Source organism: Ursus arctos, unplaced genomic scaffold, assembly GCF_023065955.2.
Source record: "Ursus arctos isolate Adak ecotype North America unplaced genomic scaffold, UrsArc2.0 scaffold_19, whole genome shotgun sequence".
Taxonomy (NCBI): domain Eukaryota; kingdom Metazoa; phylum Chordata; class Mammalia; order Carnivora; family Ursidae; genus Ursus; species Ursus arctos.
The window spans coordinates 152566-177329 of NW_026622863.1; the positions used below are offsets into that span (position 1 = coordinate 152566).

Consider the following 24764-nt stretch of genomic DNA (forward strand, 5'->3'; position numbering starts at 1 on the left):
CGTAATGTGTGTTTAAATCTCAAACAGGTATTTCTTAACTACGTCCAAAGTAGGTGTAACCAGCACACTCCCAACCTTTGCTAGGAGGGTCTCCTTCCCCGCCTTGGAGGGGTCTGATTCCTAACCTACACAGTCCCTGCTCACTATCCAGTAAATAGAAAATGCACCCCATACCCAGAGCAACAGAACCAGTCGACCAACATGGTGGTGTAGACCCTTCCAGAGTTTAAACATAATGGAGTGCCCTTATCTTTACTTTCGTTACCTAAAATGTTATCTATATAATTTTAATACTCGGCTGTCACTTTTCTCACCAGGGCATGGCCCAGGCCCTAACCTGTCAGTGCGGAGAGCCTCCTTAGGGGAGGGGACGGGGGCGGGTGTGGGGGGGGGACAGGCAACGCCACAAGAGCGACAGCTCAGAGAGCCTCGCCTCATCTCAACCACGGGGGTCCTTACTGCCCCGATTTATGGAAGAGGAAACTGAGGCACCACCAGGTGGTCTCTGGGGCAGTCCGTATCGCAAAACTCATCTGCCCCCTCTGAGGGGGCTTCCGCCAAAACTCTTACTGCCCCAAGGAAGGGGAAAAACAAACACAAAACACAAAACGTAGTTCTGGGACTCCTGCTGGGAGAGTCCGGCCCCCGCGCGTCCCCGACCTCCCGGCCCTGCGCCCGCGGCCCCGCCCCGCCTGAACCCCAGCCCTGCCCCGAGCCCGACCGACCCCGACCCGCCCCACCGCGCCCCGGACCCGCCCCACACCCCACCTCCCGCAGGTGCGCTCAACTCCACTTCCGGCCCTGGGAGGAGCCTCCGCGGCCGCCGCAGATCTGCGCCCCCCCCCCGTCGCCCCCCCCCACCCCCAGCCCAGCTGCGAGGCACCTGGGACACCCCAGGTGGACCCTGAGGTGGAGTCGCCTTCCCCGCCGGAGGGACGCGCCCCCCAACCTGGGTCTGGTGGGACACGTGGCTCTTAGGCCCTGGGAGGGGCCAGAGCCCGGACAGGGGCGGGTCGGGGAGGTGCCTGCGCCCCAGGACCAGCTCCCGTTCTGGGGGTGACGGATGCGGGCCGTTCGGAGACTGCGGGCGCTCCAGCGACACCTGGGCTCCTCGGAGGTAGGGGGCAGGCCCGGACGCTGGGTTCCTGGCTCGTCAGCAGAGGCCAGGGGGCTAAGGTCCCAGGTGACCCATGAACCAGGGGACAGAGAGCTGGACTCCTGGAGAACGAGCACCGGGGTCTGGCCCCCCGCTGCCGACACGGACTGGCTGGACGGGAGCCTCTGTGCGGAGATGCCCGTCAGTGGCTGGGTGGAGGGGAGGGGCCCTGGTAGGCGTTGGTGTGGGGGAGTGGAGGACTGGCCAGCATTATTTATCAACTGTTTTTCAGTGCGTTAAGCCCACAGCCTCCCGCGGCTGACTCAGCAGCTCCGAGGCTAGCCCCACCTCCAGCGTCCAGCGGCAGTGCTCTTGACTGGGGCTGCTGTCTCCAAGCCACAAGGCTGGGCCCCACGCGCTCATTCCTGTCCCTCTCTTGTGGTGCAGGGCAGAGGCATGGAGTCCACCAGCAGCCCACTGACCACACACGTGCTGGACACTGCCTCGGGGCTTCCAGCTCAGGGCCTCTGCCTCTGTCTGTCCAGGCTGGAGGACCACGGCCAACAGTGGATGGAGTTGAAGAAAAGGTAGGCTTGAACTCTGGGCCAGACGTGAGTCCAGACCACCTCTCCCCAGCCAGGGGGCAAGGAGAACGCAGAGAGTCAGTGGGTGTGGGCACTGAGGTCGGATGGCACTGCTGACCACTGTGATGTGGTCTCCTCAACCGCACACCCCCAGTGACTCTCCCTGAGGGCAGGGCTGGCGAAGGCCCACGGTGTAATCTAAAGGCCTCATTGTCACCGTGATTAACAGGTCACCTTGTGCCAGGCGGCGCAGTGGGCACTTTACTTCTCTTCTCCTTCTCACTACAGCCTGTGGGCAGGACCCATAATTACCCTTTATAGATGGGGAGACTGAGGCAGCAAGAGGCAAGTAATAGCTGGGATGCCATGCCTCACCTGGCAGCGCTGGGCCCCTCAGCAGGCCCTGGCCCCAGGCTCAGGCTCTGCTGGGGCAGGCCCAGCCCCGGGCCCTGCCTGGTAGTTCTGGGGCTGTCCTGTGAGCCTCTTGAAGGAGGCAGGCGCCCTCTGGTGGTGGGAGTGGGCGGCTGGGCACCAAAGGTTCAGGGCCTGAGGGCGTGGAGCTCATCCCCTGCCCTTCACCGAGGCTGGGGGTCCAGGTTCCATCTGAGTCGCCCACTCTTGTCCTAAAAGAATCCATGGAGTCCCCTGGAGGGTCACACAGACCCATTCCCAAACCCCCATAAACGGTACAGTGCCAGAGCACTCCGGAGTGACGGGAGGCGGGGGGACGTGCAAATTAGCGAGCAAAGCAACAGGCCCTCAGAACCCTCCACTCGGACACTCTGTGCAGTGCAAACAGGCCACCATGCAGATGGGGGTTTGGGTACAGTTACCCAGGACCAGCTCCCGTTCTGGGGGTGACGGATGCAGGCCGTTCCGAGACTGCGGGCGCTCCAGCGACACCTGGGCTCCTCAGTCCAGAAAGCCACACACAATGTATTGAATGAAAAGTACAGGTTATCCAACAGTATGTATAGTATAATCATTTTAGGGTATTTTCCTAAGTTCACAAACAAGCACAGTTATGTGTAGAGAAAATCTGGAAAAATATATGCCAGTATAAAGGGATTGTTGCTCATAAAATAGGTGGGTTTTGTTTGTTTTTACTCGTCTGCCTTTCTGTATTGGAGTTCTGTCTAAAAAGACAGTGCAGTGGTGTCCCTGAGCTGCTCCGGAACCCCAAGCTCTAGACTGTGCCCTGCTGTGGGGGTGTCTGAGGCCACTGGCCATGCAGATCCTGGAGGGATCACCGTCCACTCTCTGCAGCTACACCGACTCGGACGGCCGCTGCCCAGGGCTCCTGCCACCAGGCCCGATGAAGGCAGGCACCTACAAGCTGTCCTTTGACACCAAGGGCTACTGGAAGAAGAGGGGGCAGGAGAGCTTCTACCCATACGTGGAGGTGAGCGCCAGGGGTGGAGGCCCGTGATTCACCCAGGTTCCTGCAGTGGGCAGGCTGGTCCTACCCGTCCCACCTCTCCCAGGGCGGTGGCAGTGAGTTCACCTGCGTTGAGCTCCCAGAAGAAAGGCGTCCAGGGACTCCACCACAACATACCCGTCCCTGCCCTGTCCCTGGGTAAGGCTGTGGGGGGCAGGGCCAAAAGTGACTCAGCCCCTGTGGACAAAGGCACTCACCTGACCCTGTTCAAGGGGGATCCTTTGGGCTTCTCAAGTCGATGGCTCTCTCCAGAGAGGATTCAGCCCCATCGCAGCCCTGGCCAGGTTTCTAGCTCTCCACGAGCTCCAGCTGGCTCTTGGGGCCGGGCCCCACTTAACTCCTACCCCCGGCCCACAGCTGGGCTGCTTTCATGCTGCATGCGGGCCCCTCACTCTCTTCTGCTGCTTTCTCTGCTTCTCAGGTTGTTTTCACCATCACCGACGAGACCCTCAGGTTCCACGTGCCCCTGCTGCTGAGCCCATGGTCCTACACCACGTATCGAGGGAGCTAGTGGCCAAGCCGTCGCCTCTGGCCAGCTGCTGGCCTCGAAGCATCGATCCACGGCTCACTGAGGCACCCCAAGAGAGGGCACCAGGCCACACTCCCTCTCTGGAAGGTTCCGGCGCTCTGTCTCCAGGAGCAGCTGAGTCTCGGGCATCAATAAAGTTGATGCTAGCATCTGTAAGGCCACTGCAGTCCCTGGGCTCAGCTGGTACTGCCCTGGCCCCGAGGTGGGAAGGAGGGCGGGGGTATGCACAGACTGGACGGGCAGCAGGGAAGGAAGTGGTCAGGGCACCGTGGGCCCGGGAGGTGCCACTCCTTCACACAGCAAGGCAAGAGGACACACAGCAAATGTAGAAAACCTTCATTTGCAGATGATACAAGCCTAAACAACAAACAGCTCCTGTCCTTGGTAAAAGGGAAGGTCATCCAGGGAGCAGTCCCGGGCGATCACTACGTTGGGGTGCCCACAAGTCCCGCGGGGCCCTGGCCCAGCGTCTGCCCGATCACGGCTGTCTCCAGAGGCTTGAAGCCTACGTTGTCCAGAGGGATCCCAAAGGCCAGTAGCTTCGCCTCATAGGTGCGCAGCAGGTCGTTGTGGGCCTGCAGGGTCAGAGCAGCGTCAGGGGAGGGGGCCAACACGGAGGCTGACTCTAGCCCAGGCCCCCTCAGCTCTGGAGGACAGGGGAGGGTGGCAGTGGAAAACCATAAAGCTAACCTTTACCAGCTCACGGTATGCCACACCTGGTCATACGCACTTTTATGCACATGAACTCAAGTAATTCACAACGGGAGATGCTGCCGTTGTTCCTATTTCAAAGATGGGGAAACTGAGGCAAAAGATACAGACTCAGCAGAACTGTGGTACCTTGTCAGGCATTTCTCATTCAAACTGGTCACCCTTGACTTCAAGGACATGACCTTCCACGTGTATGTGGAAGCTCAGCCCTACTGAGCCTTCCTGCTTTGTCTGATGCTACCTCCTGCCCCCCATCCCAAGAAGGCTAAGGTCTGGGCAACGGTGCTGGTGGGGCCAACGGGAGGCAAGGCTCCTGTTTCCCACTCTGGAAAATGGCTATTTTTTAAAGGGTGAATTGCATCGGACAGTTGTAAGGGTTTGAAGAGCTGATGCATGTGAAATGCTTGGAGCCTGGCCTGACTCAGATCTAAAGCTCAAAAGGGCTCATTATCCTCACCATCCTCAAAAAAAGGGTGCTGGAGCTTGGAGCTGAGATTTCAGGGGTGAACCACGGCCAAGCTCCAGAGAGAACGTGGGGGCTGGCCCTGGCTCTCACCCTTCCCTGGGGGACGGACCTCCTGACAATCAGGTGCGGGTGACGGACACTCCCCCAGAACCGCTCACAGTAAATGGCCCTCATTTTGTGCGTGTAATTATCAAGTGATGCTGCAGTGTCTAGGGGAAGGGTCCAGAGGGGCAGGGCCGAGGAGAGGCCCGGCGAGATCTGGTCACCATGGAGCCCAGTGCCAATGACAGGCACTGCCTCCCTCCTGGGGTGCCACGACCCAGAGCGCACAGAACCGGGAAGCATATTTACGGCTTCTCTGAATCACACCTGTGGGGTGGCTGCTTAAGGTAAATGTGTCTGTAGGCAGCACCACGTCTGCATTTCCCACAGGCAAAGCCCAGACAAAGCTGTGGGCTCAGCCACGGAGGCAGGATGGCTGGGGAGAGGGCCCAGGCCTCCTGGGTTCACAGGGCAGACGTCAGCGGACTCGAGGAACTCACTGCCCTTCCCCAACTGTAGGAGGCTTCCATGTTGATGTGTGGTTCTGGTGTGGACAGGGTGTGCGGCTTTCATCAGACTTACAAAGGAGCAAGAAAAGGTTAGGCTCCTAACTGTCCCCTGCATGGAGGAAGCAGAGGAAGCCCATCTGGTCGCCCCAGAGGCCAGGTCACTGAAAGCAAGGGTCAGATGGGAGACAGCGACAGAGTCTGCTGGCTGACAAACCCCTCATTTACCATAAATCCACTGGGCACACCCCGTAAGGGACACCAGGACAGTGGCCAGAGTTGTGGGGATGTGGCCCAGACCCCACGCACAGTGACCTGAGAAGGCACAGCCAGCCTCCAAGGTTTAGATGGGGTGGGACCCTGCGAGAGGGGCAGGGGGGCTCCTGGTACCTTGCAGACCCGGGCCAGCTCATACTGCAAGTCCTTGATAGTGTTGTTCTTTGATTCTAGAACATCCTAAGGAGAGAAAGGTGGACGTGAGTTTGAGCCTGTCTTTGGGCGGAGGCAGACAGGTTGGTGTGGGTCTGGGAGCTCCAGCAGGAGACCTCAGACATCCAGGGAATGGCAGCTGGGCTCCAATAGTGTGGACGTCCACACAGGGAGCAGCCAGCCAGCACAGACAGGTCTTCAAAGAAGAAAGGGGAAATAGGATTAGCCTCTCTGTAAGGAAACTGTCTAGATGGTGGGAAGTGAGGACAAGAGGTTAGAGAAGCCAGGCCAACCATGGTACAGGGAAGGGCCCTTGAGCCCTCACCTGCCTCCTGGGAGGGTTCCTCCAGGCAAGCCAGGGAATGAACCAGGAAAGGCCCTAGCCATGGACACAGCTGCGGTGACCACTGTGGATGGGACTGATTTTATCCCCCTCATCATGACTGTGGCAACTTAGCCTCACCCAGCTCCAAGACCAGCCACCCTTTCCAACAGCAGAGGCAGGAAAGCTCTCCTATTTCCAAGAGGGGCAAGGACAGAGATGGGCCCCCAGACCCAGGTCCACGGTGCTGCCGGCCCAGATGAGGCCCCTCCTGTGGGGCTGCACCCACCCCAGGCCCCGAGAACCTGTCCCGGGTGACTCAGGCCCCACAGGCCCTGCCGCCCACAGAGCCAGGACTCGGTGCTGCCCGGGAGCAACACCTGGTCTCAGCTGGAAATGGGCACCATGTCTCCTTGGACTCCTCAGCCCTCCTCCATCAGCGACAAGTCCTTCATCCCACATCGGTGCCCACTCACCACCTGCCTTCCCAGGGGGCCTCTGGCTGATCCAGTACACCCCACCCAGAACCTTCCATGGGTCCTCACCAGCCTCAAACTCGGGCACACCCAACACGCTCCAGAACCACTTCCATCCAGCCAGCTCTGCCCTCCTCCCCTCAGCCTTGCATTCCCTCAAGCAGTGAGGGGCCCACATGTACACAACAGCACCAGGTGGGAGCTGCAAGCCTCAGGTCAAGGCCAGGCGGGCAGCAGGCCAGCCCACAGGGTTTTGGGTTGTTTTTTTTTTGTTTTTTTTTTTAAGATTTATTTATTTGAGAGAGAGAGAACATGTGCATAAGAGCGGGGAAGGGGCCGAGGGTGAGGGAGAGACAGAATGTCAAGCAGACTCCACGCTGCGCATGGAGCCCGACGCGGGGCTCGATCTCACGACCCATGAGATCGGGACCTGAGCCGAAACCAAAAGTCAGAAAGACGTATAACCAACTGAGCCACCCAGGCGCCCCAGAAGGGCTTTAAGGAAAGATTAGGTGACCCAGAGTTTAATCCTCTAGGCCTGGGAGCCATGTGAGCAGATGGGGTTATGTTCAGCTGAAACGCATGTTGACAAACCACCTTAAAATGCTGTCTGTGCATTTCTCAGGATAAAACACACCTGCACAGTGAAGCCTCCTTAAGCCCCTGACTCAGAAGATATGTTTCTCCCTGAAGGAAGAGCAGAGACAGACACCCTCCAGTCTGGAAGGATCTGTCTCTGGGACAAGCTGGCCGCCCCTCCCTGGGCCTCTCTCTGGAGATGTGCAGACCCCCAAGGGCACTGCACCTGGGGCTGCCTCGGGCCTGATGGCTGCAGGTAACCCAGGTGGCCAGGATCCCAACACAATCACACTTCCCAGCAGCAACAAAGACCCCTTGACCGCCATCGCCCGTTCTTTCTGTGACACGTCCTAACGAGGCCCAAGGACAGACACAAGGCCCGGGTCCGGGCAGGAGATGACCTGCCAGGTGCTGTCAGGCTTTTGTCTGGTGATTGCTGTCCTGATTCCTGTCCGTGGGCGCCAAGGCCTCATCTGTCTTATTTAGTGCTCCCCCCCCATGCCCAAGACAGCCCCCGCAGAGAGGACCACCACAAAAAACCGCGAACTCATGACTAGACAAATGCTCTAGCCTTTGCTCAGACGCTAACTCCCCCTGGGAAGCCTGCCCCAGCACCCACCACACAGCCCTGTATGTCCCCGTTCTAACTGCCCACGGCCTACATCGAGTAGGACATCTTCTCATCCCGGGCAGACCGTGGCAGTGGTCTTGGCTAAGAGCTCATGGGCTCAGCTGTCCCCCAGGCCTGTCTCTAGGTTTGTCACCACATGCCTGAGGTACGCAGGCCCCGAGTTTTAAGAGCAGCTTGAGAGACCAGGGGCCTGACAGGCTAAGCTAAACCCATCTTGAGAACTGGATGGGCAGTGGGCTCAGGGTGCCAAGAAGTGAAGGGGGGGGCTGGGGAAGCACAAAGGAACAGAGAGCCTGGGGAGCCTGCGAGCAGACGTCTGCAAGCCCCATCTGTGCTCCGGCCACAGGAAACCCATGACGGTCCCTCCCCAACGTTAACGGAAGGTCCCCACTGGAGTGACGGAGGCTGGACACACACACATCAAACGAGTGACCCCAACCCGAGCCCCAGACACCTGCTGGGGGACAAGAACGGGAGGCTGCAGCCCAGCACCTCCCCAGGAGCCCACCCGGGACCCACCTCCAATCTGCGGGACACAAGGGTCAGCGCCGCAGGGTCCAGGCTGGAGGCCGCCAGCACCTCATTGAACTGCACCTCCTTCTTCTCCACAGCAGCGCTCAGTGCCTGCAGCTTCCGCTCCAGAACCAGGTTCTTCAAACCCACCTTCTGCTGCACCTCCAGGATGGCCGCGGTGAACTTCCTGTACAGCTCGTCCCGCTCCTGCTGCACCTGCAAGGGACAGGCCGTGAGGGAGGCAGGGGCCGCCTGGCCTGGGGGCATCTCGCCGGGAAGAAGCCGCCTCCCACCTCTGTCCCTGGACCAGAACATACCACTTCTGCAGAGTGAACCCATCACCGGTGCCCACCCTCGGGTGGGTGGGTCTGTGTGCTGTCTACACTGCCTGCACACCCACTCTCTGTGATGGAATTATAAGGTGTGCAGCCGTCCACACTGTGGAAGGAGGAGGAAACGCTCCGCTACGCTGTTTCAGGAAGCAACAGGCGACCCTGGTTGGAGCTGGAGGGCCCCGCACAGGGCTTGGGGCCCTGGGTTTGGGCAGTAGGCTCAGGAAAGACACGTCCCTGATCAACCCCGATGTGAGATCAAAGGCATCAAACTCCAGCGAGCACTCTTTAGGGGAGGGGGGCTCCGGGGGGATCCAGTCCATCTGCCAGCCCCAGATCCCAGTACCCACAGGTCAACGTGACCCACAAACAGCAGATCCAGAGAGCAGCTCGGGAGCCAACTGCCTGTCGATAAATAAAGGTGTCGTTTTTCACCTTCCAACCCTTTGACTTTTCACTGTGCACCGTAAAGAAGCAAGACTTTGTGGAAGTATAAAAAGTCAACATTCCTTGGGGCACGTGGGTGGCTCAGTGGGCTCAGCGTCTGCCTTCGGGTCAGGTCAGGATCCTGGGGTCATGAGATCGAGTCCCACGTCGGGCTCCTTGCTCAGTGGGCAGTCTGCTTCTCCCTCTGCCTGCCCCCTGCTCCTGTTCTCTCTCTCAAATAAATAAACTCTTAAAGAGGAAAGGAAAGGAAAGGAAAGGAAAGGAAAGGAGAGGAGAGGAGAGGAGAGGAGAGGAGAGGAGAGGAGAGGAGAGGAGAGGAGAGGAAAGGAAAGGAAGAAAGAAGGAAGGAAGGAAAGAAGGAAGGAAGGAAGGAAGGAAGGAAGGAAGGAAGGAAGGAAGGAAAGAAAGAAAGAAAGAAAGAAAGAAAGAAAGAAAGAAAGAAAGAAAGAAAAAAAGAAAGAAAGAAAGAAAGAAAGAAAGAAAGAAAAAAAGAAAGAAAAAGAAAGAAAGGAAGGAAGGAAGGAAAGAAGGAAGGAAGGAAGGAAGGAAAGAAAGAAAGAAAGAAAGAAAGAAAGAAAGAAAGAAAAAGAAAGAAAGAAAGAAAGAAAGAAGGAAAGAAGGAAGGAAGGAAGGAAAGAAAGAAAGAAAGAAAGAAAGAAAGAAAGAAAGAGAAAGAAAGAAAGAAAGAAAAAGAAGGAAGGAAGGAAGGAAGGAAGGAAAGAAAGAAAGAAAGAAAGAAAGAGAAAGAAAGAAGGAAAGAAAGAAAGAGAAAAAAAGAAAGAAAGAAAGAAAGAAAGAAAGAAAGAAAGAAAGAAAGAAAGAAAGAAAGAAAGAAAGAAAGAAAGAAGGAAAGAAGGAAGGAAGGAAGGAAGGAAAGAAGGAAGGAAGGAAGGAAGGAAGGAAAGAAAGAAAGAAAGAAAGAAAGAAAGAAAGAAAGAAAAAGAAAGAAAGAAGGAAGGAAGGAAGGAAGGAAGGAAAGAAAGAAAGAAAGAAAGAAAGAAAGAAAAAGAAAGAAAGAAGGAAGGAAGGAAAGAAGGAAGGAAGGAAGGAAGGAAAGAAAGAAAGAAAAAAAGAAAGAAAGAAAAAGAAAGAAAGAAAGAAAGAAGGAAGGAAGGAAAGAAGGAAGGAAGGAAGGAAGGAAGGAAAGAAAGAAAGAAAGAAAGAAAGAAAGAAAGAAAGAAAAAAAAGAAAAGAAAAAGAAAGAAAGAAAAGAAGGAAGGAAAGAAGGAAGGAAGGAAAGAAAGAAAGAAAGAAAGAAAGAAAGAAAGAAAGAAAGAAAGAAAGAAAAAAAAGAAAAAAAGAAAGAAAGAAAGGGGGGCGCCTGGGTGGCACAGCGGTTAAGCGTCTGCCTTCGGCTCAGGGCGTGATCCTGGCGTTACGGGATCGAGCCCCACATCAGGCTCCTCCGCTATGAGCCTGCTTCTTCCTCTCCCACTCCCCCTGCTTGTGTTCCCTCTCTCGCTGGCTGTCTCTATCCTGTTGAATAAATAAAATCTTGAAAAGAAAAGAAAAGAAAAGAAAAGAAAAGAAAAGAAAAGAAAAGAAAAGAAAAGAAAAGAAGGAAGGAAGGAAGGAAGGAAAAAAGAGAAAGAAAGAAAGAAAGAAAGAAAGAAAGAAGGAGGAGAGGGGAGGGAGGGAGGGAGGGAGGGAGGAAGGAAGGAAGGAAGGAAGGAAGGAAGGAAGGAAGGAAGGAAGGATAACAGGATGACTGTGGCTGCCTGTCGGCAACAGCAAAGGACGGAGGCAGAGAGATCTGTCCAAGGCACTGGCTGCATAAACAATGGAACCTTCAGGCTCAGAGCCAAGTGCAGATTGGACAGGTGCACTGGTTTGGAGGCGTGAAGCCACGGCCACAAAGGGAGACGCAGGAAGAAGTCTGCAAGAAGCTCAAGGAGCTGCCACCAGCGGCGAGGATCGGCGCTGGGCAGGAGGGCCCGTGGCGTTCACGTACAGACAGGACTCATGACTTCTTTACAAGGCACGCCTAACACTTCAGGACTGAGAGACACGTATACGGATGAAAAAGACCCCAGACGCACGGGGCCAGGAGCCCTTCGTGTGTCTCACAGGTGAACCTGTGGGAAAGACACCTGGGAATGATTGTCTCCCACCAGGGCACCTGCTCTCCATGAGACCCTGGGACTTCCACAGAATGTGCCACAGCTTTCTCCCTCCTCACCTCATCAAGCCTTGTAGAATGAGGAGTGGGCAACAGGGCTCCAGCCACAGCACGGAGACCCCCTGGAACCAGTCGCAGAGCCAGGGTAATAAAAAGAGTCCCTCCCTGCTTTCGGCAGGACCGGCTTGTCATCTGCTCACCTTGAGGAAGCGCTGCTCGAGCACCTCGTGCTCCCACCGCAGGCCCTTCAGCTCCTTCTCGGTGACCTTCAAACGTGCTTTTGTGCACTGCAGACAAAACGAGGGGCAGGAGACAAGTATGCACGGTCAGGCATCCACATAACAGGCTCCTAGGGGGTGGCAAGCCCAAAAATAATCCTCAGAAAGAGCTGGCTCAGGGGCACCGGGTGACTCTTGATGTCAGGGTCATGAGTTCAAGCCCCACACTGGGTGTAGATTGCTAAAGAAGGAAGGAAAGGAGGGAGGGAGGGAGGGAGGGAGGGAGGGAGAAAGGAAGGAAGGAATGGAGGGAGGGAGGAAGGGAGGGAGAGAGGGAGGAAGAGAGGGAGGGAGGGAGGGAGGAAGAAAGAAAGGAAGGAAAGAATGGAGGGAGGGAGGGAGGAAGGAATGGAGGGAGGGAGGAAGGAAGAAAGGAATGGAGGGAGGGAGGAAGGAATGGAGGGAGGGAGGAAGGAATGGAGGGAGGGAGGAAGGAATGGAGGGAGGGAGGAAGGAATAGAGGGAGGGAGGAAGGGAGGGAGGGAGGAAGAAAGGAAGGAAGGAATGGAGGGAAGGAGGAAGGAATGGAGGGAGGGAGAGAGGAAGAAAGGAAGGAAGGAATGGAGGGAGGGAGGGAGGGAGGAAGAAAGGAAGGAAGGAAGGATTGGAGGGAGGGAGGGAGGAAGGGAGGGAGGAATGGAGGGAGGGAGGGAGGGAGGAGGAGCTGGCTCAAAGGCACAAGCAGCTGAGCCCCAACAACGGCAGGCTGGGGGAATGTCTCCCGGAACATGCACCAACTTACATCCCACCCACGGAGGACACCAGTCAAAGAAAGGAGAGATTCGGTGTCCCATTCCTGCCCAAGAGGCCAAAGCCTGCTCCAGGTCTCAGGAGACATGCTGCTGGCGGAGCCCAGGAGAAAGTACGTGGGAGGGGGACTGAGGAGCAAACTCACCAGCAAGACCTGCTTGTCCCTCTCATAGTTGCCGACCTTCCTCTGCATCTCGCTCATGTCGTCCCGAGCCTTCTGAAGCGGGTCTGCCAGGCGCTTGTTCTGCACGGACACCTCCATCATCTCCTTCTCCAGGTGGTCCTCCTTCCTGCGCATGTCCTCCATCTGCTCCTGTTGGCACCAGGACAGGTGTGCAAGGGGTTCAGCAGGCACAGCTGAGGGAGCTGCGGTCTTCAGGCGTGAGGGCCGCGAGCCCTCCTGCCCACAAAGGACAGTCCTGAAGTCCCAGACCCGTTTAACGTAGCCACACAGAGGAATTCTGCACTTTCTGAACTTATTCAGAATTTTCTAGGAATGCCGCCTCCACGCCAACTGAGATCACACTTTGCTCAGGACCCCAGGGGCGCTCCCCACGGCGGGGACTGTCGCTGCCAGCCCCTGCACGATGACGCCACCACACGTGCGGCCGTGCGGCTCCCACCGCAGCTCTGCACGAGCTTCCGCAGGGCCAGTGCCTCTCGCTTCCTGAGTCCCTCTGCACTATGTGCTCTGGACCGTCTCCAGCGGTAAGCGTGGGGAGGCTACGTTACCGATGAAGTCTGTCTAAGTCAGGGGGTGGGGCCCGCTGGGGCTGGGGGCGAGCGTCTGGACCCCGGTCCCGCCGGCCGTGGAGCGGCACCTTGAGGGAGTTGATGAGGGCCAGGTTGTTGAGGGTGATGTCGTTGTAGTAGTTCTTGATGTCTGTGAAGGCCTCTTCGTGGCGCTGCATCAGCATGTTGATCTGGCCGTTCTTCCTCTCCTCCACCTCATGGATCTCGGTCTTCCTCCGCAGCTCAAGCTCGTCCCTAAGCATCTGCATCTTTTTATCATACTTGGCCTCAATTTCTGAAAGGCAGGCGCACACAGAGGAACAGGGGGCCCAGTGGCTACAAGAAGAGATGGAACCTACAGACACGGCCCAAGAACCCCCACCAGGACGAAGGCTATGCAGACAAGCTCACAGCCGACACATTCAGCACACAGACCACAGCTGGCCTTCCTCTGCCTGTAGCAGGCATGGCTAATCAATCCCAGATCAGGGTACCCAAAACTGAGCGTCACCTGCTGGTGGTGTGGTCAGCCAGCCAGATGATACAGCTTCATTGGTAAACCAGACAGGCTTCTCAAACGGGAGCCCCCTCAGGGCAGGAGCCATGGAAAAGACTATTCTAAGAGTACTGCCCACGGGACTGAGTAACTGCCATGTGCTTTGAACTGCTGCTTTGTGCCAGGAGTGTGGACGGAGGTGGTGATCACAGCCTGCCCAGCTTGCATGGAGACAAGCTGTTCTGGGATTCTGAGCCATCCATCAGCCTTGGAAACTATCACATCTTCTCTTTGCATGGCTGGGCCACTTTAACTTGGTTTCTCTGCCCTGGGTTAACAAGCCCCGAAGATAAATGACCTTCCGACGGGAGGGGCTCTGGCACCATCTTGCACAGTGTGCGCGTGAGACACTGACCTCGCACTTGCCTCTCAAAGTCATTCCGCATCCTGGTGATCTCCTCAGTGTGCTTCTGCAAAGACAGAGAAGCCGGCCGTCACTAGGTGTCAGACACACAGAAGAAGCCTCTCCCTGGGGCTGGCCTGGCTCCTCGGTCATACGAAAAATCCAGCTCAGTAAACCCTGCGCTGTTTCTGGTGGGTGCTGGGGTCCCCTCGTGTCCAAGCTCATGCACCATGCTCAGAATAACGTGGTTTTGGTAACTTCCATGTTTCATAAGTCAATTCCCTCAGCTAAAGTCACTTCCGAGCTCGACAGAAAGTAAACAGATGTCCCAAACACCAACCAATGCTTGGCCCTTGGCTCAATCTGCCCACAGGCTGGAGACACTGGCCATGTCTACACGGAGTTGCAGGATCTCTCCAGATGCCTGCTAACCTGCTTCAGCTGTGGCTTAGAGCAGTATTAAAAATTATTCTGACAGTTATATATAAAGATTTGGAATAAAAAATTGAGATTATTTTTTAGAGTAGTATTTTTGCACAAATGGAAACTGATCATGCAACAGTTCCAAATCCAGGCATCAGGTGAGCAAACAGCCTCACATCACTAAGTTCACTGGAAACCAGCCCAGGCTGTACTTCTGTCAGCAAAGACCAGACAATTCTTGTGGACCAAGACTTCAGCCTCCGGCTTCGCTGCAAAGCCTGCACCATTACTGAGTTTTCTCCAGATTCACTGGATGCTGGCTTGCCTCCAAACATGAAGCAAATGTGTCGATAAAGTCTTCTCAACCTGCAGCCAGGAAGGAGCCTTAGGAAACCAAAGTTGGACACATCCTTCCTCTGCCCAAATCCTCCAAAGCTTCCCCCACTCAGCCCAGGTCAAAGGCCCACTCCTAACTGTGGCTTTTGATGCCAACAAGCTCTGACCGATACCCCTGCCTCCTTGCCCCTTGCTCCTGTGCGCCTTCACACTGGCCCATCCCCTCTCCCTTCTTTAGACCTGGTCTCCCCAAGCCTGGCTCAGCAGCCCCTCCTTCCAGCCTTTGCCCAAATGTCACCTTCTCAATGAGGCATTCCCAGAACTCCTTGTGGAAAAATGCAAGTCCCACCTCGATCGCTAGCAGCCTCTTCCCTGCTTTGCCCTTCCCACAGCACTCATGCCTGTGGATAGGCTAGATGTATTCAACACTCTCTTATGTTTCATCTCCTTCCTGGACCATCAAATACACGCGGGCAGTCATTCCATCAGTCCTGTTCCCCGTATGTCCCCAGAGATCAGAATAGGGCCTGGCACCTTATGGACGCTCAGCAAATGAATTTCAACCTCCACCTGGAACCCCCCCCCAGCCTCCCCCAGGAAGGAACGAAAAGTCAGCCAGGTGCTCATGAGCCCAGCTTGCATGAGAAACTGCCGTGGCCACCCAGGGGCTAGCACGCTGGACACTTCAATGGTTGTGTGTATTTCTAAATGCCCCTGACACACTCCCGGGAAAGCAGCCAGGTGTCAGCTGTCAGCAGCACGTGGAGACAGACCCTGAGCTGGATCTTCCTCCTGGGAAGTCAGTTTGTTGCTCAAGTCTAAGATACAATTCTGTACGTGGCTCCCAAGTGGGATTTGTCTGGCTGCTTGCAATTTTTTTTAAATGTTTCAATTAATTGCCAAAATGCAGGGAACTTCTAACAAAAATATGAATTCCCAGTTCTGTTAAATAATCAGGAGTTCACGGTCCCCAGCAGCCAGTCAGGCACCAGTGACCCTCCCACCTACCAGCCGTAGGTTCTTCACCACCACCTCGTTGGCCAACTCCTGCTCCTTGAGTTCCACCTTCAGTGCCCGCATATCCTTGCGCAGTGCACCCTCCTGAGTGCGATGCTCCTTCTGCGCCAGCTTCATGACCACAGTGCCCTCGGCCTTCAACTCGGTCAGGTTGTTCTGATGCTCATACAGCAGGTGTTTCACCTTCTGCTTGTAGACCTGTGGGCAGTGGGACCACCGCCTGCTCCCGGCACACTCTCACACACAACCTGCAAATGCCTGCTCCCCAGCACACTCACACCTGCAAACACCGGCTCCCCAGCACACTCACAGCTGCACACACCTGCTCCCCTGCACACTCACACCTGCACATGCCTGCTCCCCTGCACACTCACAGCTGTACATGCCTGCTCCCCAGCACACTCACAGCTGCACACGCCTGCTCCCCTGCACACTCACACCTGCAGATGCCTGCTCCCCTGCACACTCACACCTGCACAAGTCTGCTCCCCAGCACACTCACAGCTGCACACACCAGCTCCCCTGCACACTTACACCTGCACATGTCTGCTCCCTAGCACACTCACACCAGCACACGCCTGCTCCCCGGCACACTCACACCTGCACACGCCTGCTCCCCGGCACACTCACAGCTGCACACGCCTGCTCCCCTGCACACTCACAGCTGTACATGCCTGCTCCCCGGCACACTCACACCTGCACACGCCTGCTCCCCTGCACTCTCACACCTGCACACGCCTGCTCCCCGGCACACTCGCACCTACACACAGTGCTCCCCTGTACATTCACAGCTGCACAGGCTTGCTCCCCTGCACACTCACACCACATGCCTGATCCACGGCACACTCACACCTGCACACACTTGCTCCCCTGCACACTCATAGCTGCACATGCCTGCTCCCCTGCACACTCACACCTGCACACGTCTGCTCCCCAGCACACTCATACCTGCTCCCCTGCACACTCACACCTGCACATGTCTGCTCCCTGGCACACAGCTGCACACACCTGCTCCGCTGCACACTCACATCTGCACACGCCTGCTCCCCGGCACACTCACACCTGCACACAGTGCTCCCTGCACACTCACAGCTGCACACATCTGCTCCCCGGCACACTCACACCTGCACACGCCTGCTCCCTGGCACACTCACAGCTGCACACGCCTGCTCCCCGGCACACTCACACCTGCACACAGTGCTCCCCTGCACACTCACAGCTGCACACGCCTGCTCCCCGGCACACTCACACCTGCACACATGTGCTCCCCTGCACAAACACACCCCTGCACATGCGTGCTCACCTGCACTCACACACACCCCTGCACATGCGTGCTCACCTGCACACTCACACTTACACCTGCACATGCAGCCTCCCCTGCACACTCTCTCACACACACACACACACACACACACACTTGCACATGCGTGCTCCCCTGCATGCATACCCTTCTATAAAAAAATACCTTTGTTTTCCACTGCAAAGGATGCAAAGGGCTGCAACACCCAGAGGAAGAAGAGAAAATGCCCAGTCCCTTGTCCGGCTCCTCTGTTCCATGTGGTAAGTACAACAGGGATAGGCAGGTCAGCCCCGCTTACCTTGATCTCAACCTGATGCCTCTCCTCAGCCTCCTCCATCTCCCGGTCTTTGTTCCGCAGCTCAGCCTTCTTCTCCTCCAGCTGCCTCCGCGTGATCTCCCAGAAGGTGTGGATCTTGTCCCGCTCCAGCTGGAAGTAGTTACGTTCCTCGCGTTCCCGGTCCAGCTCCTCACGGATGCGGCTGACATGCTCTTCCACCTGCCAAGCAGGACAAAGCCATGAGGTCCCAGCAGGGGCCCACCTAACGCAAAGAAGAAAAGAGGGCTACTCTCACCTAAAAACAACGAAGAGCTAAAAGTAAGAAATTAAAGGATGATGCCAGAAAGGTTCTAAGGACAGGACACATTCAGAAAACAGCAGAAATATCTTGAATCTGGCTAATAAGCATAAAATGATTATATCCTTTATTCCATTCCTGGGAATTCAGAGTAAAGAAATTTCTCAAAAGAACACAAGAGCTTTCTGCTCAAAGATATTAGCCACACCATTATTACAACATCAAGAGATTTTAAAAGGAAGGGGAACCTGGGTGGCCTGAGAGTCCAAATCTTGGTTTGGGCTCAGGTAGTGATCTCATGCAGTGGTGGGATCAAGCCACTGCCAGGCTCCACACTCAGCAGGGAGTCAAGACTCTCTCCCTCTGCCCATCCCCCAGCTCACGCACACGTTCTTTCACTCTCAAATAAAGAAATAAAGAAATAAATCTTTTTAAAAAATTTTTTAAGGTGGCGCCTGGGTGGCTCAGGTGGTTAAACATCTGACTTCAGCTCAGGTCATGATCCCAGAGTCCTGGGATCAAGCCCCGTGTCAGGCTCCCTGCTCAGTATGAAGCCTGCTTTTCCCTCCGCACTCCTGCTCTCTGTCACTGTCTCTCTCAAACGAATAAATAAAATCTTTTTTTAAAAATTCCTTTTAAGGAAGTAATCTAAGATGATTTTAAATAGGGAAATGATTGAGAAATTAGAGTAAATCTACTGGAAGATTATAAGACCCAAAGACACATAGATATGAAAATGGTGTAGCACCGTATACACATATTCACAAAATAATGCTAAATTTAAAAACACTCCCCTTTAAAGATAGATGTTAAGCAAAAATATATACAAACCCAGAAGACCAGCTAACGGTCAAAAAGGTTTGGTCCAAAGCTAACTGCATATAGGTTAAATTTAAAAGAAAAGTGGGGCAGCCTCCTGGCTTCCTTGTGAATTTCATTTCCATCAAGAATTGGTCATCTATGTCGCCAGAGGCAAGGGAAACAGAAGCGAAAATCAACTGTTGGGACTTCATCAGATAAAAAGCTTCTGCACAGCAAAGGAAACGGTCAACAAAACTAAAAGGCAACCTACAGATTGGGAGAAGATATTTCCAAACAATGTATCAGATAAAGCGTTAGTATCCAAAATCTATAAAGAGCTTATCAAACTCGACACCCAAAAAACCAAATAATCCAGTTAAGAAATGGGCAAAAGACATGAATAGACACTCTTCCAAAGACGACACCCAGATGGCTGACAGACATGAGAAAATGCTCCATGTCACTTGCCGTCAGGGAAATACAAATCAAAACCACAATGATACCACCTTACACCAGTCAGAATGGCTAAAATTAACAACACAAGAAATAACAGGTGTTGGTGGGAATGCAAGCTGGTGCAGCCACTCTGGAAAACAGTGTGGAGGTTCCTCAAAAAGTTAACAACAGGGGCGCCTGGGTGGCACAGCGGTTAAGCGTCTGCCTTCGGCTCAGGGCGCGATCCCGGCGTTATGGGATCGAGCCCCACGTCAGGCTCCTCCGCTAGGAGCCTGCTTCTTCCTCTCCCACTCCCCCTGCTTGTGTTCCCTCTCTCGCTGGCTGTCTCTATCTCTGTCAAATAAATAAATAAAATCTTTAAAAAAAAAAAAAAAAGTTAACAACAGAGCTACCCTATGACCAGCAATTGCACTGCTAGTTATTTACCCGAAGGGTAAAAAAATACAGATTCGAAGGGGTGCGTGCACCCCAGTGTTAATAGCACCAACGTCCACAATAGCCAACTATGGAAAGAGCCCAGATATCCATCAACTGATGCATGGATAAAGAAGATGTGGTGTATATACATACAATGGAATATTACTCAACCATCAAAAAGAACGAAATCTTGCCATTTGCAACAACATGGATGGAGCTAGAGGGTATTATGCTCAGTGAAATTAAGTCAGAGAAAGATAAATACCATGTGATTTCACTCACATGTGAAATTTAAGAAAGAAAACAGATGAACATATGGGAAGTGGGGTGCGGGGGGAAGGGAGAGAGGGAAATAAACCATAAGAGACTCTTCTTTGTTTTTTAAGATTTTATTTATTTGAGAGAGGGAGACAGCATGAGCAGCAGGGAAGGGCAGAGGGAGAGGGAGAAGCAGACTCCCCACTGAGCAGGGAGCCCAATGTGGGGCTTGATCCCAGGACCCCGGGATCATGACCTGAGCTGATGGCAGACGCTTCACCGACTGAGCCACCCAGGTGCCCCAACCATAACAGGCTCTTAACAGTGGAGAACTGAGGGTTGATGGAGGGGAGCTTGAGGGGGGTGGGCATTAAGGAGGGCACCTATCAGGATGAGCACAGGATGTTGGATGTAAGTGATGAATCACTGAATTCTACTCCTGAAACCAATACTGTACTGTACGCTAATAAGTGAAATTTAAATTAAAAAAAAGAATTTGAGCATCCAGGCTCCTACCTACTTTGACTGGCTCATGGTGTCAGATTTCACTCAATACTTAGGTTTCTTATAAATATACAGATTTCCAGCTTTTCCTTAAAAATCAGAAAACATACTGCCCTGGAATGCAATGCCCACAGGGTAACCATCCAAAAAACGGACTACAGTCCCCAGTCCCTCACCCCTGCCTGCACCCGGATACTTCTGAGGTGTCAGTCCCACACATGCTGACCAATCACTGCGGTGTCACAATTCTGTACTCACAGAGACAAGAAACAGCTCAAGTGTTGGGGCAATGGGATGTGCAATCCAACCCCACACGGCAGCGCCAGTGATCTCTCCAACACGAACCTGAACCATCATCATCTTCTTCAACTGCCTATGGTTTCTCTGCATGTAAAATAAAGCAACTCAGGGTGCCTGGGGGGCTCAGTCGGTGAAGCATCTGCCTTCAGCTCAGGTCATGATCTCAAGGTCCTGGGATTAAGCCCCACGTCAGACTCTCTGTTCAGCGGGGAGCCCGCTTCTCCCTCTCCCTCGGCTGTTCCCCCTTCTTGTGCTCTCTCTCTGTCAAATAAATAGATAAAATCTTCTAAAAAAGAGAAAATTAAAAATAGTTTTTATGTCAGAAAATCATTTCATTCCAAATTCCTACCACTCTATAAAAAAATTTCTTCAATGTAGCTATATTGTTTTTTTCTTTTAAATATGCACTGCACTTGATAGCTTTAGAGCTGATGAGAATTATGGAAATGGAAGAAGGCATATCCTGGTTTGGACAGAAGTGCGGGAGCAGACTGAGGGGAGATGGACGAGGAGGCAGCAGGCGGCGATCTGAACGAGGTTCATAAAGGCAAATAGCCAGAGACCACTTGGAACAACACCCACCAGTCCCATCCCGACCCAGGACTAGGCCAAGGCCTTGCTCACCTGCTCCTTGCTCATGTCCTCCGGAGCAAGCCCGTCAACAATCGGGGTACCTTTCATTTTCCCTTTCTTCCCTTTCTTCTTGGGCGCCTTTGATTAAAGAAGAGATGACTGGGTAAGGAAGGAAGGCTCTGTCTAAAGGCATCACTTTCTGGCTGGCTCTAACTAACCCTCAGGGTACACTGGGACGGAAGGACCTTTTCTGCTTCCTCTCTCCTATTGCTCACTATCTCATGCCCCACCTGGAGTACATCACTGTACCCTCACTTTTCCACAAGGAAAAGCAAGAACAAATCTTCCTCTTCAGAAGAGAATATTTTCTCCCTCAAAAAGGAAGGGAGGGGGAACTCATTCCAAATCCACTCCTTGGTATGTGCCAGAGACCTCCTGGCACAGGGGTCAGAACTATCCGGGTGCAAATGAATGTAATATTTACTTGGCCAGGAAGAACCCCAATAGCACACTGTCAAATGTGACTGTGTTAGCAATAATGCTTGGTAACCACCATAGAGAAACCTGCAAGAAACTGCTGGGTATGTGTAAGGAGAAATGGTCCTACAGCAATGATCACAGGTGGTAACATGAGGCTTCCTTTCTTCCAAACATAAAAGTCCTTCCAAGAACCCTGGTCAAGAGCTGAAGCAGACGCCGCTCACCATGGGTGCTCTGTAAATGGTTTACCACCAAGAACCCCCCACCCCCACTCACTTCCCAAGGGCCACTCAAGCACGTACTGAATTTCCAAATCCCTACCTTCTGCTTTCCCTTCTCCCAACTCTGTGACCCATGCTTTTGTGTGTACGTGCATCTGCATGTTTCTGTAACGTTTCTGTGTATGCATCTAAATGTCTCTATTACTGTTTCTATGTGTGTATATGTATGCCTACATGTCTGTAACTTTTCTATGATTACAAAAATATTTTTACATGGATATCTTAGAAAACATAAGCAAAAAAAAAAAAAAATAGGAAAATCACCCATATTCCAACAAGTTAGTGATAAACCTAAGTATTTTGGTGGCTTTTTCCAGTTGATTTTTAAAGACCCATGCACTGAAATCTTCACTCCTAACGTACTGCCCTCATTCTAATCCCTCTACTCCAAGAAGTCCACACCATGAGACGGTCCCACAGATTCATAACTACTTGGCAACTCACAGCCTAGTGCAGGGGCTTAGCGTAGCTCCTGGAGAGGCATCCTCCCCACCAGCTGATACCCCTCCTGCTGCATCTGCCTGGAAAATGAGCTCCTGAAAACTCCTGTATCATGAGTGGTGGGGCAGCTGAGGGCCCTGATAGTGAGACAGACAGGGAGGAAGAACTGGTGAGGCAGAGAGCTCCCACCGGGCTCTTCTCATTACAGCCCTGACTCCTCCAAGGCTCTCCAAGGAAATGGCAGCTCCTGGACCCTGAGGCTCTGTCCACGACCCCTCGATGTAGACGGACCTCTAGCCACTCTGGTATGCCCCGGGCTCTTCATTCCAGAGCCTGGAAGTCCCAGGGTATTCCGTGAACCCGACTGTGCTCCAGGGGACCCTGTGTGCCCCAGCCCCTAACCCTAGGTCCCAAGGATCTGGAGGACTGAGACTTCCTTCCAGATTGGAAATCCTTCCGACCCAGGTTCTGTCTTCTGGACAGCGTGCACACCAGACCCCTGGATACTGGGGGGAGGGGGTGCCTATGAGCACCCCTGTGAGCACCAGATCCTGGAGAGCCCGGATCTCTCAGCTCCAAGTGCGTGCGGGATCCGGGCTGCGGGATCCATAACACCCAGTGCTCTCCCCACGAGAACGCCAAGGCCTCAATTCCAGGAACCCAGAGCTCCGGGCCTCCCCATTCTGGAGTCTCAGCGTGCACAGGTCCCGGGGACCCAGGCCTCCCCGTCCAGCCGTCCCTCTGCGCGCCGGGCCGGCCCCCGCACGGTACCCAGTAAGGTCCTCGCGCCTCCTCACCATGGCTCCGGTGATGGAGACCCGCCGCGGCCTGCAGCAGACTGCTCCCGCCGGGCGGAAGCTGCGCCGTCTCCCGGCAACCGATGGGCGGTCCCGCGCGAAGTCTCGAGGATCCTCGCGAGACTCGGCCGGCCGCTACAGCCCCTAGCAACAGCGGAGGCGAGTCCCTAGCAACACGCACCCGGCGGAACCCAAGGTTTCACAGCCGGGTAGATCTTTCCGGCAGCCCGGAATCAACTACGCGCTTCATCTCCCCGAAATTCCTAAACGCATTTCGTTGCGGGATTTTGCGTGTCTCCCCGACTAGAGCTTAAGCTGCACGAAGGGGGGAGGAACTGCTTCCTCCACTTCTTACCTACAGCGCCTACAGCAGCCCGTGCTGGGTGAAGATGCCTTCAGTGAAGGACGGAGACCGAGAGGAAAGAAGGGTCAGCCGCCAAGGCTCCCGGACGTTATCCAAATTAGATTCAAATTTGGGCTGAGACGATGCCCATGGGCCACACCCCACCCTGCCCACCTTTGAAGAGTTCTCCCACCGGCTGTCGCGGTGAGGATGGAAGATAGCTGGGTTTCTGCACATCGTCAGAACAAAACAAAAATAGGAAAGAAAAATATTTTCCAGCTAGCTCTGAAGTTTTGAAATCCGCAAGTGTCTCCTTCTCAAAACTAAACTGCTCTGCCTGAGGAAGCCTCCTCTGTGGCCCCCTGTCCTCATGGATGAGGACGTTGAGGACAAACTGGAACCCTCTGCCAGAAGTTTCCAGACAGGCACTGCAGAAAAAGGAGAGTTTTGAGGTTCCTTTCCTAACCTCTTGCTCTGAAAACTGCTAGTCGTTATATGATTTCGAAAGTGAATTTCACCCTATTACCTACATGCATCACTCCATGTCACCCAGAAAACTGAGAGTGCCCGTCTTTACACACCATTTGTCCTCTTTTTTTTCTACACCCTCTACGTTAGCGAGTGATTTTGCAGCAGGTCCTGTTTTCCCATCTGTTTGGGGATGGAGAAGATTCCAGAATCTTCTCCCCCTGGAGAGTTGCACTGAGGACAGTGTGTGAGCACTGAAGAAGGGCTTGGGTGAGCTTGGATCTGCCAATCCTGCCCAAGGACGAAGATGCCTCGTTAGCTGGGCTTGCTTAGGCCCCACACACCCACAGAGGAAGGGATCTGAGAGCCACAGTGATGACCCTAAGGGGCTTCTGGTTGCCCGTCCAAGCCCTGGCTGCTCTTGGAGTGGAGCTGCACAGAGCCATGATTTACTTAGAGCTGGCCCTGAGGCCTCTGTGAGGTGGGGTCATGTCGCTGTGCCTGGGCAGCCAAGAGCCTGTGCCTCTGTGCCAGATGCCACTGGCCTGAAGGGGCCTCCTCCTGCAATGCCAGTGCCTCCCAGAGGAGATTCGGCAGGCAAGACAGTGCAGCTGGGTAACACAGAGGGGTAATTATTGTTATTTAACCCTTACTCTGGTGGACCCAATATGCTACGTGCCTCATGCTGATTGGCTTTTTTGCTTTAGAAGTCTGGGATCTCTGAATTAAATAAATGCATTAACATTAATTCCTTTCAGCAAAAAGGTCAAGAATAAGAGGGTTAGCTGAGGATAACAAGGCAGGGAGTTCATTTGTCAAAACCAACAGCGCCGCTGAGTTTATCGGTATGGATTGCATAGATGAATAGTTCAAGGGAGCCCTGGCTGACAACTCCCTGGGCTCCTGACAAGGCTCACAGTGACCTGTGCTTTTCATATTGGATTTGAGTTCAGATTCTTAGAAAAGAGCCTTTTCTTTACATGTGTGGCTCAAGATACTTTTATTCAGCATCAAGCTGTGCAGCTCTGAAACCCAGATAAATGGCATCTGAGTTTCCTGCAAAATCACAAAGCAAATGTGGATACATACAAACCCACTGCCCATGTTGTCTAATG

General features: G+C 54.0%; 2 protein-coding genes across 7 annotated transcripts in view; one reads left to right on the forward strand and one right to left on the reverse strand.

The window, feature by feature from the left end:
- The first annotated feature begins 898 nt into the window (after nt 1-898).
- Nucleotides 899-3803, forward strand: LOC113252115 (5-hydroxyisourate hydrolase-like). Of its 2 annotated transcripts, none has more exons than XM_026494539.3 (4): nt 899-1117; nt 1544-1683; nt 2947-3082; nt 3540-3803. In XM_026494539.3, exons 1-4 carry the CDS (start codon nt 1064-1066, stop codon nt 3627-3629), a joined length of 420 nt encoding a protein of 139 aa, XP_026350324.1. In that variant the 5' UTR covers nt 899-1063; the 3' UTR covers nt 3630-3803. The 2 variants fall into 2 exon arrangements, with proteins under 2 accessions (XP_026350324.1, XP_026350325.1); XM_026494540.3 differs by lacking the exon at nt 899-1117 and adding an exon at nt 1277-1297.
- Nucleotides 3804-3968: 165 nt separating this feature from the next.
- The window catches only part of GAS8 (growth arrest specific 8), a 52234-nt gene continuing 31438 nt past the window's right edge, over nt 3969-24764 (reverse strand). Inside the window, exons 1-12 of one of the 5 annotated variants that reach the window (XM_057313875.1) lie at nt 22839-22922; nt 20891-20977; nt 20225-20350; nt 17254-17451; nt 15647-15853; nt 13892-13946; nt 13070-13275; nt 12394-12561; nt 11421-11507; nt 8329-8538; nt 5763-5828; nt 3969-4222 (exon numbers count right to left, since the gene is read on the reverse strand). In XM_057313875.1, the coding sequence (XP_057169858.1) occupies nt 4073-4222; nt 5763-5828; nt 8329-8538; nt 11421-11507; nt 12394-12561; nt 13070-13275; nt 13892-13946; nt 15647-15853; nt 17254-17451; nt 20225-20350; nt 20891-20977; nt 22839-22841 (1563 nt within the window). In that variant the 5' untranslated portion in view covers nt 22842-22922 and the 3' untranslated portion in view covers nt 3969-4072. Of the gene's footprint in view, nt 4223-5762; nt 5829-8328; nt 8539-11420; nt 11508-12393; nt 12562-13069; nt 13276-13891; nt 13947-15646; nt 15854-17253; nt 17452-20224; nt 20351-20890; nt 20978-22812; nt 22923-24764 lie in introns of those variants that run through there. The other 4 variants (XM_057313876.1, XM_057313874.1, XM_057313877.1 and 1 more) reach the window with 4 other exon arrangements.

Bases quoted from the DNA above. Each gene is read 5' to 3' on its own strand.
- LOC113252115 (XM_026494539.3), top strand. From the start codon at position 1,064: ATGCGGGCCGTTCGGAGACTGCGGGCGCTCCAGCGACACCTGGGCTCC. The intron at 1,118-1,543 runs GTAGGGGGCAGG...CTTGTGGTGCAG, and splicing joins GACACCTGGGCTCCTCGGAG to GGCAGAGGCATGGAGTCCAC. The intron at 1,684-2,946 runs GTAGGCTTGAAC...CACTCTCTGCAG, and splicing joins TGGATGGAGTTGAAGAAAAG to CTACACCGACTCGGACGGCC.